Genomic DNA, 15192 nt, shown 5'->3' on the forward strand with positions numbered 1-15192 from the left:
ACAATTGGTGTTAGTAGTGAAGATTGAGCTAGGGAGTTTGACCTGAAGGGTTTTTCTTTGTTCCTCTTGGGTGTTTATTTATTTCTTATGAAACAAGTTACTGATTGTTTGTGTATGTGTTCATTTTTTTTTTTTTCGTGTTGTCATTGCAAACGGAAAAAAAGAAATTAATTCTTTTTTAACTCTGTCATATTTTCTTCTCCTTTGTGCTTTTTTCTCTCCTTGCTTCTTTTGTTTTTTTCGTTGTTGTTACGTCTTTGTATGTGTGTGTGTGTGTGTTTCTCTGATAATTTGGAGGTAAAAAAGTATGTCACTTTATCATGGGAAGACCATTCTTGCACCAATGGTCCGCATTTGTAACTTGGGATTCCGTGTTTTTTGCGCTGCCCAAGGTGCGGATGTCGTGTTCTCTGAAGAGATTGTGGCAGCTAAACTGGTGCGCTGCCGCCGTGAGGTGCGTGTATATGATGAGGGTGTGGGCCCAGTTGTCGAGTTTGTAGCGTACGAGCCCTTCAAGAAGGGGTGGAAGCGGAGTGTTGTGTTCGGCACCCGCCAGCGTGGGGCCGAGAAGGGGGCGGGGGACAATTCCCCACTTGCTGCCGCTGTGGTGGTGCAGTTGGGGGCGTCGAGGCCGGCGGTGGGGGCGCAGGCGGCGTGTCTGTTGGGCGACGATGTGGACGGCATCGATGTGAATATGGGGTGCCCAAAGAAGTTTAGTGTGGAGAACGGCATGGGGGCCGCGCTGATGGGCGATGCGGGGCGGGCGGCGGCGATTCTCGTGGCGGTGGACGCGGCGGTGAATGCGGAAGAGCGCGTGGCCGCCCGCGGGGGTCGTGTGGCGTTGAGTTTCAAAACACGACTGCGGGAAACGGCAGAGGAGACGGCGGAGATGCTCATCAATATTATGGAGCGAGTGGGTCCTAATCGCATTCACGCCATAACGCTTCATGCCCGCACGGTAGATCAATCATCCGACACACCCCCACACTATGATCGGGCCGCAGCTACGGTGAAGTTACTCCGTTCTCATCCTTTGATGAAGGAGATGTGTTTTGTCCTTAATGGATCTATCATGTCTCGTGCAGATGGAGCAGATAAAATGAGACAATTTGGTTTTGATGCAGTAATGATAGCGCGACATGCAATGTGGGACATGACAGTCTTTTCTTTACAAGCTCACCAGCAGAAGTCTTGTATTCCTTATGATGATGATGCGTTAAAGACTCCTTTCGCTTCTGCATCGTGGATGGATTTGTACAGAGAATTAATACGGTATTACGTAAAGTACCGAACACCTTTCGGTTTTGTCAAGTATCATCTCACACGAAGCATCCCTTGTATTACTCCACTAAAACATTTGATGAAAGAAGTTCAACAACGCGCAAACTGTTACGAAGACTTGGCAAAAATATTTGATATTCCAATTGAAGAGCAAGAAATATTCCGTAGTGTATCAGATATGGAATTGGTTTCTTCTATCCCTGAAGAGATTTCCAATTCTCTTGCTGTTTCTTCTACTGCCGTAGATAATAATGTGGCGAATGATTTTCTTGTACAGGACAAAGAAAATTTGGCTGCTCAGACTATCAAAAAAGCAAGAACTGAGTGACAATGAAGGTATTGTATATCTTGTTGGGTTGCGTGTATACTACTAAATTTAAACATTTTATCTGCTCTGCAGAAGTAACCTCCGTTTCCCTTTTTTTTTCAAATTTTATATTTTTTAGTTTATATATGTATATTTAAAAATATGAATTCCATTTGGGTGTTTTTCGTTTTTCCTTTTTTTTTTTGCTTTCGTTTTCAGTCTGGTTGGGTAATTCTAGTTAGTGTGTCTCTATTTTTCGCTTTCAAAACTGATGACCAATCCTACGCGAACCCGTTTGAACTGTATTGAGAAAGCATGGGCGTACATTGACCGAATTCTTGACGAACAAGATGGACTTAAAGTTCTTCTTTGTGATGATGCGACACGCAACATATTATCTGTGGTATACTCACAACATCAACTCCTTCAACACAATGTGGTACTTGTGGATATGTTAACTAACAGAGATTATTATCCAATGAAACACTTTCGGTGTATTATATTCTGTCGTGCATCACCGACTTCCTTAGCTTCTGTGTATCAGGTGTTAGCAGAAGGAAACTTTGCATCTTACTCGCTTAATTTTTCACACCTTTTAGAGTCAAATATTGTGCAATCACTTGCAAATGCTGATATATTAAATCTTGTAACTTCTGTTAGTGAAGTTTATTTGGACTCTGTGCCACTAACAGAGTATGTTGCTATTACACAATTGAAACCTGCCTCTTTGCGTTCTGTTATTAGTCCAGTTGTAAATCCCATTACGTACACACAATGGGACACGGCTTCTTTTGAACGCATGACAGAGAGTATTGTAAGTTTAATGCTCATGACAAATCGACGACCCGCTATTCGTTATCGTGGGCAAAACAAAGTTACAGAAAAATTGGCAAAACTTTTGGCTGAAAAAATGAAAACTGTACATCAATCCTTTCCTGACCTTAAAGCGAAAGATTCTGTCTTGGTTATATTGGATAGAATGGATGATCCGGTTACAGCCCTGGTAACACCATGGACATATGAGGCAATGATTCATGAAATCATTGGATTTCAATGCGGCAATGAAGTAACGGTAGATGATCCTGATGCAAAACCAGAAGAATGTGTACATGTCCTCACTGCACATACAGATCCTTTTTACGCACAACATCGTTATAGTGATTATGGACAGGTATGTGTTGCCGTAAGTGAGCTGGTAAAAGCTTATAAAGCACTTAATAATTTTGATAGGAATAACGTTTCTCTTGACGAAATCAAAAATTTTATGAGTAGATTTCCAGAAGCACGAAAACAATCCATGCAAGTAACACGACACTGTGGTATTGCAAGTCAGTTGGTAACTGAAGTAAATGGACGTAATTTGACACGTTTATCAGTTTTGGAACAGGAAATGCTTGCTTCAAATAATGTAACAGAACATTCTAGACAAATGATGGAAATTGTACAAGATCCAAAAACTGATATTGAAGACGCTCTACGCATGGTAATGCTTTATGCAATTCGATATGAAAAAACAAATGGAAATATTATTTCGCAGCTCAGGGATTTACTGGGAAAACGCAATTGCCCACCTGAACGAATATCTTTAATTGATCGTCTACTTGAGTACGGAGGGGTTGATAAGCGAATGCATGAATTATTCCGGTCTTCTACAGGACATATGTTGAAGGTTGTTGCCAAGGCTGTCGGGCAGTTTGGAAAAGATGTTCAAAACGTTTTAACCCAACATGTTCCTCTTATGAGGAAACTCATTAATCGAGTATATAATGGTACTCTTTCAGAACAAAATTATCCTGTTCAAGAAGTGTCAAACTCTCCTATTCCAACCTCTACAGTACCCACGATTCGTGCGAAGGATATTATCGTTGTTATGGTTGGAGGCGTGACGTATTCTGAAGCAATGCTTCTGTATCAAATTAATCAAGGTCAGGTTCAAAATAATGTTGAATCACTGATGAATTGGGGAAAAAACATGACACGACTAGTTGGAGGTGGTGATAGTTCAGGAAGTGGTGTTTCTGATGAGCCATATTCAGAAAAAATTGAGGCACGTGTTACACTGCTATCTACCAGTATGATTGACTCAAAGGATTTTATTCATTCACTACCGTCATGAGACTGTCTAGTAGGGGGTACAAACATAACATTGGAAGGTTTCTTCATATTATTGTCATGTGCTCCCGTTTATTTGCCTCCTTTTTTTTTATTGCTTTATATGCCGTTATTACTCTAACTCTTCTTGCTACGGTTCCTTTTGTCGTTGTTGCTATTACTTTTTGGTACTTCGTTTTTTTTGTTTTCTTTTATGCTTCTCCTGCGCTTTTCACTCTTATCTCTACAAATTACTGTTATAAAAAAAAGAGGCTATTAAACAGAGAGATTGAAAGGGGAGAAAAAAAAAGGAGAGTGAAATGGATAGCAGGAGAAACGCGAAAGGAAATTATATAAGAAATATACGTATGGTAGGAAGAAAGAAAGAAAGAGAGAATGAGAACGTGGGTGGTGGGAACCAGTGATAATGACCTTTTCGTACATTTTTTTTTTCTCGTTTTTTTTTTTACCTTGAAAAGAAATTATTATCTACCTCTACCTCTATCTATATCTATCTATATTTGCTTCCTTTATTTTCAACTGCTTTCCATTTATATCAAATTTTCCTTCCTTTCTTACTCTTTTTTTTGTTTTGTTCTCTTTTTATCCTTTCCAGGGACCCAGCTGTTCCCCCTAATAATACCATATTGGCCCCCCCTCCCCCCAAAAAAAAGAAAAAAATAGATCCCCCTCTTTGTTTTGTTTTTTTTTCGCTCTCTGGCAATGTCGACTACATTTTCTACTGGCGTGCCTAATCTTTTCACATCCCCTATGAACGCATTTGGCCCTCGAAGTTTGTTTCACTCTGCGGAGCGGCCCGCTGAAAACACACTGGGCGGTGCCACCTTCACACAGGAGGATCGTCTCATGCTGCATCTGCTCTACCAGCAGCAACAGGCCATACAGTTCCAGCTGCAGTCCATGGCATTATCGATTCAACAACTCAATATGACAATGACAGGGCTCCCAGCACCGTCGGCATCCGTACCAGTCTACGGTAGTGCAATGACTGAAGCGAGTCCTGCCGCCAATCCAACAACATCCGCTCCAGTGCAAACAAATAATACTTTTGTAAATCACACAAGTGATGCCGCGGGGTCTGCTTCATTTGAAAAGAGAAATGAGCAGCGTAACTGTGAGGCGGCGAGAGGGCATCCTATAGAGAATGTATCACATGTAAAAGAAGTATCACGTTCCTGCACACCACCCCGTGAGAGTTCTGATGTTTCACGGCAAAGTGTCATGAATCATTCCATGGATTCCGCCGCTCCATGGGATCCGGCGGCGGGATCACGTCACAGCAGTGTCGTTCATGGAAGTCGTGGAGAAAATCCACTTTTATCCTCCTTGCGTGGTAAATTGCCAACACCAAACCGATCTGCTGTCGGTTCTGTTTCGGGTGGTACAGGCTATAGCGCAAGTGCAAACGCTAGCGCATCATTAGAAGATTCTAAACCCTCTATTAGACCTACAGTTCATCCCTCGGCATCATCATCATTTCATACTGAGCAAGAATCACACAATGTGTCTAATTCTAGGAATGCAACATCGCAGACGCATCGACACCAACGTATCGTACTGGATAATAGAAAAGTGGAGCAACCACAACGCTCTCACCCCAATCTTGAAACTTCTACAGCAAATAAAAATGAGAAGAAGGCAGAACATACTAAGGACTGGAACACTGCTAGTAGTCACCAAGATCGTATTGGTAATGAGGAATATGGTGAGACGAATACATCTGCTCTAGGATATGACTCACAGAGTGACGGTTATGGAAGTTACGAGACTAGAGAATACTTAAAACGTGTAGGTATCATATGATGAACGACACAAGACATTGGAAAGGTGGGGGAGCAAGCAAGAACGCAAAAAAAAAAAAAACAGACATGAATGGGTAAGAAAGGAATAAGGAAAGAAAGCTAACAGAGAGTATTGAGTGAGTAAAAGAAGGAAGGAAAACCGAGATATTTGTGTCCTCCTTCTTCAAAGGACGTATATTAGACAATGCACACTAACTTCTTTACTGTACTTTTATTTTACTACTACTATTATTATTGTTATTATTATTATTTTTGTTGTTGCTGTTGCTGTTTACTTTCCTAACAGCTGAATAGAGTGTACTTCCATTTATTATTTTTCTTATTATTATCCTTGTTCTTTGTTTCGCCTTGTGGAGCGACTGTACCATGGATGACAATGCATGAGTTCCTATCTCTCTGTGTGTGTATGTGTATCTATAGTTTTTGAAACTGATTATTTAAATCTGAATTCCTTTCTTTTTCCTTTTCTGTCTTTGGTTTTCTAAACATTTGTTTTTTTTTTTTGTTTTTCGTTTGCATTTTTACTTTAATTATTATTAAGGTGGTGTAATTTGTTTCTTGCAGGTACGCTACCACAGGGAAGGAAATCATGTGGCGACGTGGTTTAAATACTGCTGCAGTACGAAGTGCAATATGGATACGCTCCATGTCCACAGAATCATTCGTTTCATCTGTTGAAAAAGTACACCAACAGTTAGGGGCGTCTGAGCGAAAACAGGAACTTCTCTTGCACGGTCGTCAATTATTTGAATCTGAAACACTTGATGATATCAAAAATGCCTGGACACCTGCTGTAGCTGCAACTGTATGTCACGCTGCGACACAGCTGCGAATTTCTCCTACCAAAGGTCAACCATTTACTGCCGTAGTAGAACGTTCTCTTTCACCTGGAGCCGTAGAGGTAATGGATGTATCGTCTCTAGCAAGAATTGTTCACTCTTGCCTGGTATTACGTTCACCATGCCTATATGAAGTTTTATTTACATATATTCGTTTTCTTATTAAGCGGGCATCAACAATAGATACAGTGTCATGTGCTGTTCTTATTAATGCCTATGGCCGTGCACAGGTACAACATGAGGAGCTTTACCAAACTTTATGTGATCGGGCGGCTGTTGTAATGAAAGACCCTAGGACTTTTGTTGCACACATAGCGAATGTGGCACATGCTCTCGCTCGTGTTAAATTTTTTCACAGAGATCTTTTTCTTGTTTTACGTGATCAAGCTGTACGACAATCTTCACAAGGACCTCCATTGGTACCAGTAACTATTCTTGACGCATTCGCTGAAGTTGGATTTGTCGATGAAGAATTATTTACAGTTTTGGAGCAGCGGTTGATGAAAGAGTTACCTGAATTATCAGCACCGCTTATGGCATCTCTTGTCTTTTGCCTGGTAAAAGCGGGAAGAGCATCATCTCCACTTTTCACTGCTTGTGGTGAACGTATAGCGGCAGTTGGTAATACATTCGATCCTACATCTATTGCCAAGACATGTGATGCCTTCTGTCGTGCCAATGTACTGGCGGAAGATCTTTTCGGTGCACTTGCGGAACGTGCATGTAAAGTGGCAACAGACTTTCGAGCAGATGAGATTCATCTCACGCTTAATGCACTTGGTTGTTTCGATCTCTTTGACGGAGAATTATTCCCTTTGCTTGCATCCCGATTTGTGTCCATTGTGAAACAGGGTGGATATGTTAGTCCAGCAGATGCTGCAGGTATTCTTGCCAGTTTTGCTGCTGTGCAAGAGAGAAGTGATGAACTTGTCCACATCTGCACACAACTCTTGTCTACACATCGCGATGCACTGGACGGTGTAACATTGGTGCAAGCCTTGTGGGCCTGTGCTGTTCTTAATGTACGCAATGAGGCCCAACAATCACTTTTAGAATCTGCTAAGAGTGAAGTAGGAAAGATTCCAAGCGAGGAGGTGGCAGCGAAGTTGTCAAAAGTAGTGCTTGAGCGTCTTCAATATGTCAAAAAGGCGTACGGTCTGACTGGTCCTGATAACGAAGTGTCTTCACATGTGGGAAAGATATAGAAAAACAGAGATAGCAGAAGATTAGAACGAGAAGGAAGAAGGAAAGGAAAATAAAAAAAAAAAAACGACAAGAAAAAGAAGAAAAAAAAAACAAAAAGGGGTTGATGGAAGGTATTCTTCCACCAAAAAAAAAAAAGAAATGACCTTGCTCACTCCCCAAGGAAAGCAAAAGATATTTAAATCTTTGCTGATTTTTCTCTATTTTTATCTTGGTTTCCACTACTAGTGTTACTACTATTACCATTAGTATTACTACTGCTAATCATTATATATATATATATATATATATATATATTTGTTTTCTAATTCTTTTATTTCTGCTACGTTCGAATCAACAAGTATAGCGGTTTTTTTTTTTTTTAATTCTCTCACTCCACTTTAATGTACCGTGAGAGTTTATTAGGTGTTGCTCTCGCTTCGACATTGTCGGAGCTAGAGTCTGTGTGTTCTTTGAGTGAGCGGCAAAAAGAACAAATGTGGGATATCTTTGATCAAGCCATGGATCGAACATTAGCGGAGGCCCCTGTTACATCACAAGTACGTGTGTTTTCGCCCTTTCCTTCAGCGAGAGAAGCTAAGAACCGTTGTGATATTGCTGGTAGTGTTTCTGCCGGTAATAATAATAATAATAATAATAATAATAATAATAATAATAATAATAATAATATTGATGAGAATAGTGGTATTACTACATCTCTCTCGACTGCACCGAAGCGCATGTTGTTTCCTGTGCCTCCTGAGGTGCGTGATTCGGATTTGGCAGTGCCACTTCACTGCGATGTGTTAGACGATGGAACAACGTTCCCTGTATACCGTGCACATGATGGAATGTGGACCATTCTACTGAAGGATCCTTCTGTTGAGGTGCGAGATGGAACAGGACACACAGAGACAATTCGCCTTGATTATCTCAAGGTAAATCTGAAAGATGTCTTAGTAACGGATACCGCAAAAACACAAACATCTGGAAAGAAGCGGCGACGATAATTGTGAGAAGTTGATTTGTATATGTTTTCTCTGAGTGAAAAAAGACAAAAAAAGTGAAAAAGAAAGTGAAAATCAGATGAACAACTGATGAAAGTGGAAACATCGAAATCTCTTGTTGAATTTCTTTTTCTTTTATGTTCTTATCATTATCATCATTGTATATAGGCTTTCTCTCTTTTTCCCTTTTTTTCCTTTTTTTTTTCTGCCTCTCTTGTAACGCATGCACAAAAGACAAAAATAAAATAAAGCCCTAGGGGGGTATTAGGTGACGATGATGGATAGTGAAGAGGGAGGCTCGCCGACGCACAAGTCTACACAAGTTCCCATGAGTGAAGTCACTACGCTTCTCACATTTTCTCCAGTAGAGTCAAGTCGCGATTCTACACGGTATTTACCACAACGTGCGGGATCTATGTCATTGTCTCATATCTTTCCACCACGTTTAGAACGAAGATTCTTTTATTGTTCTAACGGAGGTATGGTGGCTAGCGCTTTTAATCTTACTTCAGCTACTCTTGGTGCTGGTACGTTGGCCGTTCCGAATGCCGTATACCACAGTGGAATATTGCTGTCTTCTATTGCTCTTTTGGTGTGCGTTATTTCAACACTTTACAGTGTCTATTTACTTGCTTTCGTTATTGAAGTTACAGGGAATTCAACCTACGAAGAGATGGCGCGTTACTGTTTTGGACGGGCTTTGAGAGAGCTACTGCTTTTATAATTGTTATGTTTTGCTGGGGTGTAGCAGTAGTTTATATTGTAGTTATGGCTGATATTCTTGATGCTATTATTACGCCTCTTCACTTAATACCCTATATTAGTCGACGTACGGCAGTGTTATTGTTTTGGTTCTTTATAATGTTGCCTCTGAGTCTAGGGCGTATTATAAATTCTCTTCGGTATGCTTCGCTTGGGTGTACTATTTCAACAATGGTACTTGTAACTGCTATTTGTACTCATGCAGTTGAAAATGGGGCATCATTAAAAAAAGGGCCTCTTATAAAAGTGGAACGTGATACAGTAAGTACATTAAATACCTTTGTATTTTCATTATGTTGCCAAACTGTAGTTTCTAGAATATATTCAGAAATGAAAAATGGAAACCCTTGTAGAATTACTACAGCTGCTGCTTTATCAATGGGATTATGCTCATTCATGTATATTGTGGCAGGTGCGTTTGGCGCAGCTGAATTTGGTTCACAAATAGAGGCTAGCGTTATGCATAATTTCACTGATGAACTTGAAAAACCTTATATTGCTCTAGCTTTTCTTGCAACAGCTGTAACAGTAATGATGGCATTTCCAATGACTATATTCCTGACAAGGGATTATGTTTTAATGGTCTTGGGATTTACAGATAACACAAATGCACATCTTTCTGCTACAGTATCTATATTACTTGCTTTTTTAGCTCTCATTCTTGCTTCGGCTGTGCCTAATGTGCGTGTTCTCTTTGATTTTCTTGGTGGTGTTTTTGGTGGTCTTGTTTTATTTGTTTTTCCTGCATTGTTTGCGATGCGGTGTGGTTTCTGCAAGCCGAGTGCTGTTGGTTGGCCACACGTACTCGCAACCATAATTTTGTTTTTAATTGAGGTTTTCTCATGTGTGCTGGGTGTATGCCCTTCATTCGGTCTTGTGTAGGCATCATGGAGTATTGTTTACACTGCTAGTGCACTTAACTGAGAAGGGGAGGAAATAGAAGGGGGGAGAGAGAGAAATTGTTTGAGAGGAAGAGAAAAACCGGTGTGGCAGTTTAGATGTATTGCCTTTCTTTGTCTTGATATATATACATATAAATGTATGTATGTGTGTGTGTGTGTGTCTGTAAGTGTTTAAGAGATTACTATTTCTTCTTGTTTTTATTTATTTATTTATTATTATTATTATTATTATTATTATTATTATTATTATTATTATATCGGTGTATGTCTGCTTGTGTCTTGAAAAAAGTTACTTCATTCTCTCATATCTACACAGGCATCTCGCGGAGGGAACCATTTCTCTTTGAGCAGAACTTCAGTGTCTCTCTCTCTCTCTCTGTGTGGTTGTGCCAGGGAGAAGAAGGGAGAGGGGAGGAAACAAGGTTGATAACAGTAACACCAACAATAACAACTGTAACAACTGCATTGTTTACAGTTTGACAAATGTACAGTGACGGAGATCGAAAGACAATTTCAGAGTTGCAACGAATAGCCGCATCCATGCAAAAAAAAATCACTGAAGAGAGTGCGCAGTTGGAGCGGACGCGAAAAGCGGTTGTGAGAGTGCACGACACAATAGATCAGATATTCAGCGTTTTTGCGAGGGAAACAGAAAAAGAGGGACGAAACGCATTTATGAATGCACTAAACTCCATCTCCGAGGATGTTTTCCTTACCGATGTTCCACTTCTTCCTATTGTTATTGCCCTAGCTAATGGTCATTTAAGTGATTGTAGACGCCTTTATGCCGCACACAATCGCTATGTGGACGATGGTTCGGTTATTTTTTTAGCGCATGTACTACGATTTGTGCCGGCAAACACTCAAATGGAGTTGCTAGATATTACTGGAACGAAGGTGTCGGAAAAGGCTCTCTGTTTTCTTCTTGAGATGATGGCGGAGCGGGAATCACAGTTTGTTCTCATCGCAAAGGACAGAATGCCAACCGACTTACCCGTTGAAGAGACGTACATGCAGCAGTTTAACGAACTTTTGCGAAAGGTGCTAGAAAAAGAGAACTGCACCGTGACACTTTGAAAACAGAAAGTAAACAAAAAAAAAACAGAAAAAAATGTCCCACTGGGGGAGGGGACTGTGTAATGATGAGGGATCAAGAAGGTTCTTCTCACATGAAATCTTCTTTTCTTTTTATAGTGTTTTTTTTTTTCCTTTCCATTGGTTTATCTCTTTAGTTATTCTATATTTTATCTTGGATTTTGTGCAAGATTCATCAGGCACACGTACAAATTAAAACATATATCGATCTACAATGACGGAGGCACTCAACCGCAAGTTTGACCTCCTCTTGAAAAGTGACACATGTCCGCCTTATCTTCTTGATGTGGTGAGACAATTGGTAGCCCATGCTAATGAGACTGAACTGTTTAAAACCGAACTACGCTCTGCACCTTTTGATTCTGCTGTACCCATAAAGAAACAAGATGTCTTACCATCCTCTGCTGATCAGGTGGCAGCAGTTGCTGTGAACTCGCGTCAGAGCGATGATGAGAGAGAGGCCGAGATGCATAAAGTTAGTCTTTACACACAGGAACAGGTTCTTGAGACGGCAGAGGCCTCCTTACACGCATATGCCGCCGATCTAAAAAAGATAAATGATATTGCCATGGCCACAAGTTCAAAGCGGTTGCGAGAGATGAAGACTAGCACCTCTACTGAGATGGTGGAGTTTCGAGATCGTGTGGTGCGTGATACGGTGGAGCGGACACGAGAGGAGTTAAATTCACTGCGCATGGAATGGCTGGAGTCGATGAATGTAGAAGTGGGACGACTAAAAGCAGATATTCATAATTTGAGTACGGGATTTCAAAAAGAGTTGTCTAAAATGAGAGATGGTTACACCAATTATCTATCGAAAGGATTTGAACTTTTTAAGACTGAACCACTAGAAGTCGCCCACAGTCTCTTGGCAGAGTGTGCACTCGCAACGAGGCGTGTAGAACTTGTGGAACTGCAACTAGTACCGAAGGTGGAGATTGATGTGCTGTTTGAGCGGGTGAAGAGTGTGGAGCGTGCGATTGCACATATGATGAAGGGATCAACGAGAATCACGATACCCAGTGAGAGTACATCTCCCTCTCCATCTCTTGTGAAATTACATGACCGCGATGGAATTACGCCAGACGTTAAACACACAACGCCACTGGGATTATCGGTGCGGGATGGCGGGGATGAGGTGGAAGGTGTGATTGTCACACAAGTAACACCAGGATCTGCCGCAGCCAAAGTGCAAATTGGACCAGATTGTATTATTTCCCACGTTGGTAAAACACCCATAACGCGGAGAGATGACTTTGCTACAGCAGTTCTTCAGGCAGTTCGGGAAGTTATACTTACGGTATACGACCCAAGAGCTGCAAAAGTGCGAATTGTAACGTTAGAACAGTGACACTAGGAACAAGAAAGGAAAAAAAAAGGGGGTGGGGTGGGGGGCACAGGATTGTTGTTAGTGATGCTTTCGGCAACCACAAAGTATTAAAAGTCTGTGCCTTGATGTATACTGTCCGTGTACATATGTGTGTATTCCTCACTATCTTTCTATTTATCTACCTATTATCTATTTCTCTCTCTTTTCCTCCATTCTATAGAATGGAGTTCTGATAGAGGCGTATCTATTTGTTCTGTGATTATTCATACTTGTTTGGGTTTCTCTGTCGGTGAAGCTGACCAAAAAAAAAAAAAAAATGAAAATGAATACAGCGTAATGAAGCAAAGGCAGGTGCGAGAAAAAGAATAACGGTGTATTATTTTTTCTTCCAGTGAGTCATTACACGTGGTATTTGTTTTTCAAGGTTCTCTCTTTACCCTTTCACCCTTTTTTGCGTTTTCTTTGTATTTAATTGCAGAAGAAAAGGGCGAAAACAAACGAGAAGAAAGAAGAAAAAAAGAAACGGAGAGAAATAACGAATGACCCATGCAGTACGTGATAAATGGCGTATTCCTTCTCAGAAGAACCCCTGACAAATTTCCGTGGGATCTCAGTAATTTAGATAATGTCTTGCAGCAGGCAATGGCGGCAAAAGTGACAATTGAGAAATAATTATGGTGCGCAACTGTTGTACTGCGGTGCGTAAATGAGGGAAAGAGGAAAGGTAGTAGTTTTTTGCAACAAAGCCTAAAACTTGTGTTTACATTACAGTATCTTCTTACACAGACAGAATCAACTGCATCAGATGCAAAACTACGAAAACATGTTTTTTCTATTTATCTTCGTTTGCTTGGGGAGGAAGAAGGACTTGATGAACTGCTTTTAATGGATCTTAACACAGTAAATGCGCTAGTGTGCGCATTATCTGACAAGGAACATTTGGAACTGAATGAAGTGGCTGTGCTGTTGGCAAGACGCGTTTCAGAGCTTTCTCATGTGTCTTCTATTGTATTTGAAGAAACGCTTTTTGGAGCACTGCAAAATCTATTAGAGGATCGTCAGTTTTCTTCACGTGTCTCAGGGCATGTTTTTTACACATTTGTAAACCTTTGCGGTCATCCCAAGCTGCATTTCAAGCTTGCTAGAACTCGCAGGATTGTATTTTTCGCCGTGGATACATTGTTAGATTTTCTCAACTCAGGAATAATTAGACGAGGTTCAAAAAAACTACTTCGCATAATGCATATTGTTTTTCCAGATTCCGTAGTAGATAAAACATCACCTCGTCATCATAATGTCTAGACTAAAGTAAATGAAACTGATGTTAGATTTCCTACATATATTAAAACTGCGTTAGAGAGTATGTTCTTGGCTTTACCGTGTGCCATGATAATAGTGAATTTACTTTCTTTTCCAGAGAATCGATTAACAATGCTCTCCATCTACCCAGACCTTATCGCAGCACCTGAACTCTGTGATATTCAAGAGGTTTCTATTAAGTTACGGGAAGTGGCCCATCATGCAACAGACTTCCTACATGAAGATCAACACACACTGGGAGAGGTACTTTTAGAACACTTCGAATCTTCAAAGTTGGGTGGCAGTAATGTTGTGGATTGTGATTAAACTTGTGCTTCATATATCGTATATTATTATTATTATTATTATTATTAATGTCTGCTTGTTTAACGAGCTGCCATTAGGTTTAGGATTTACGGAATTGTTTCTGCGACTTGAAAAAAAAAACATTTATGGTAGAGGAACTGTGAGTGTCCTCCTTATGTATTACTCTCTTGTTTGTCATTTAAAAATCTAAAAAAAGGAAGGGAATGGAGTCACTTAACTTTTCTGTTCTACTCCATGACAAACGTTTGGTGCCGCTCACTCAAATGATACTCCTGTCTCTTCTTGATAACGGTGTCATTTCACCATCAACATGCGATCCACCTATATTATCGCAGATTTATAAAGCTGCCCTTTGCTTTTCCGACGATGATGATACGGAAGGAGATACATCATCCCTCTGCAGAGCCCTTCTCTCCAACATGCTAAATGTTGCATCTGCTTCTTCTTTTTCTTATTCAAATGATACTGATCTGGTGTCCTGTGATATTGAAAGAGATGTGAGGAGACCTTTTTTTGTTGCAAAAAGTGCAGACATAAGTGGTCGTCTCGCGGAGCGTCGACTTTTACTTCAACTGCAACATCAGATATATATTCTGCAAGACATCCTCACACAGTCATCCTTACCTTCTTAAGGGTGTAATAATATCAATAGTGTCTACTCTTTTAACTATCAGAGTAATGTTGGGTTATTGGTGATTTTTTTTTTAAACAGATGACAACTGTTGTGAAAGAGAAACAGAAAGTGAGAGAAAGGATGAATAAATAAATCAGCATAAAACAAAATGCATGCATTTTGTTTTTCTTTACCAGTTTTGCCTTCAATGCTGCGATGTGAGATTTCGTTCCTTTTTTTTTCTTTAAAGCTTTTAAGCTTTTTCCCCCTTCCCCTCCTTTCTTTTGTGCACATTCTACCGGAAGGAAGAGGAAGCGGAAAGAAGAAAATTGGA

The 15192-nt window shown here is 40.4% G+C and overlaps 12 protein-coding genes across 12 annotated transcripts; all 12 read left to right on the forward strand.

Annotated features, from left to right (window-relative positions):
- Positions 1 to 307: 307 nt before the first annotated feature.
- On the forward strand, positions 308 to 1609 carry LSM04_002141 (tRNA-dihydrouridine synthase; the record flags this gene model as incomplete). The annotated part of the gene is made up of 1 exon (XM_067339243.1): positions 308 to 1609. One exon carries the CDS (start codon positions 308 to 310, stop codon positions 1607 to 1609), a length of 1302 nt encoding a protein of 433 aa, XP_067187773.1.
- Positions 1610 to 1859: 250 nt separating this feature from the next.
- Positions 1860 to 3704, forward strand: LSM04_002626 (Sec1-like protein; the record flags this gene model as incomplete). The annotated part of the gene is made up of 1 exon (XM_067339244.1): positions 1860 to 3704. One exon carries the CDS (start codon positions 1860 to 1862, stop codon positions 3702 to 3704), a length of 1845 nt encoding a protein of 614 aa, XP_067187792.1.
- Positions 3705 to 4402: 698 nt separating this feature from the next.
- On the forward strand, positions 4403 to 5503 carry LSM04_004536 (uncharacterized protein; the record flags this gene model as incomplete). Its single annotated transcript, XM_067339245.1, has 1 exon — positions 4403 to 5503. One exon carries the CDS (start codon positions 4403 to 4405, stop codon positions 5501 to 5503), a length of 1101 nt encoding a protein of 366 aa, XP_067187861.1.
- A 588-nt stretch (positions 5504 to 6091) lies between these two features.
- On the forward strand, positions 6092 to 7546 carry LSM04_009290 (uncharacterized protein; the record flags this gene model as incomplete). The annotated part of the gene is made up of 1 exon (XM_067339246.1): positions 6092 to 7546. The coding sequence occupies one exon, from the start codon at positions 6092 to 6094 to the stop codon at positions 7544 to 7546; it is 1455 nt and encodes a 484-aa protein (XP_067188069.1).
- A 381-nt stretch (positions 7547 to 7927) lies between these two features.
- On the forward strand, positions 7928 to 8533 carry LSM04_004062 (uncharacterized protein; the record flags this gene model as incomplete). Its single annotated transcript, XM_067339247.1, has 1 exon — positions 7928 to 8533. One exon carries the CDS (start codon positions 7928 to 7930, stop codon positions 8531 to 8533), a length of 606 nt encoding a protein of 201 aa, XP_067187846.1.
- A 274-nt stretch (positions 8534 to 8807) lies between these two features.
- On the forward strand, positions 8808 to 9254 carry LSM04_008549 (Amino acid transporter; the record flags this gene model as incomplete). Its single annotated transcript, XM_067339248.1, has 1 exon — positions 8808 to 9254. The coding sequence occupies one exon, from the start codon at positions 8808 to 8810 to the stop codon at positions 9252 to 9254; it is 447 nt and encodes a 148-aa protein (XP_067188042.1).
- A 5-nt stretch (positions 9255 to 9259) lies between these two features.
- On the forward strand, positions 9260 to 10174 carry LSM04_000120 (Amino acid transporter; the record flags this gene model as incomplete). The annotated part of the gene is made up of 1 exon (XM_067339250.1): positions 9260 to 10174. The coding sequence occupies one exon, from the start codon at positions 9260 to 9262 to the stop codon at positions 10172 to 10174; it is 915 nt and encodes a 304-aa protein (XP_067187689.1).
- Positions 10175 to 10677: 503 nt separating this feature from the next.
- On the forward strand, positions 10678 to 11271 carry LSM04_002982 (uncharacterized protein; the record flags this gene model as incomplete). Its single annotated transcript, XM_067339251.1, has 1 exon — positions 10678 to 11271. The coding sequence occupies one exon, from the start codon at positions 10678 to 10680 to the stop codon at positions 11269 to 11271; it is 594 nt and encodes a 197-aa protein (XP_067187804.1).
- Positions 11272 to 11503: 232 nt separating this feature from the next.
- On the forward strand, positions 11504 to 12640 carry LSM04_006205 (uncharacterized protein; the record flags this gene model as incomplete). The annotated part of the gene is made up of 1 exon (XM_067339252.1): positions 11504 to 12640. The coding sequence occupies one exon, from the start codon at positions 11504 to 11506 to the stop codon at positions 12638 to 12640; it is 1137 nt and encodes a 378-aa protein (XP_067187929.1).
- A 518-nt stretch (positions 12641 to 13158) lies between these two features.
- Positions 13159 to 13921, forward strand: LSM04_000614 (uncharacterized protein; the record flags this gene model as incomplete). The annotated part of the gene is made up of 2 exons (XM_067339253.1): positions 13159 to 13186; positions 13410 to 13921. 2 exons carry the CDS (start codon positions 13159 to 13161, stop codon positions 13919 to 13921), a joined length of 540 nt encoding a protein of 179 aa, XP_067187704.1.
- Positions 13922 to 13981: 60 nt separating this feature from the next.
- On the forward strand, positions 13982 to 14245 carry LSM04_003425 (uncharacterized protein; the record flags this gene model as incomplete). The annotated part of the gene is made up of 1 exon (XM_067339254.1): positions 13982 to 14245. The coding sequence occupies one exon, from the start codon at positions 13982 to 13984 to the stop codon at positions 14243 to 14245; it is 264 nt and encodes an 87-aa protein (XP_067187826.1).
- Positions 14246 to 14448: 203 nt separating this feature from the next.
- On the forward strand, positions 14449 to 14877 carry LSM04_009536 (uncharacterized protein; the record flags this gene model as incomplete). The annotated part of the gene is made up of 1 exon (XM_067339255.1): positions 14449 to 14877. The coding sequence occupies one exon, from the start codon at positions 14449 to 14451 to the stop codon at positions 14875 to 14877; it is 429 nt and encodes a 142-aa protein (XP_067188081.1).
- Between the last annotated feature and the right edge of the window lie 315 nt (positions 14878 to 15192).

Source organism: Trypanosoma melophagium (genome assembly GCF_022059095.1).
Source record: "Trypanosoma melophagium isolate St. Kilda chromosome Unknown ctg4segment1, whole genome shotgun sequence".
Classification (NCBI taxonomy): domain Eukaryota; phylum Euglenozoa; class Kinetoplastea; order Trypanosomatida; family Trypanosomatidae; genus Trypanosoma; species Trypanosoma melophagium.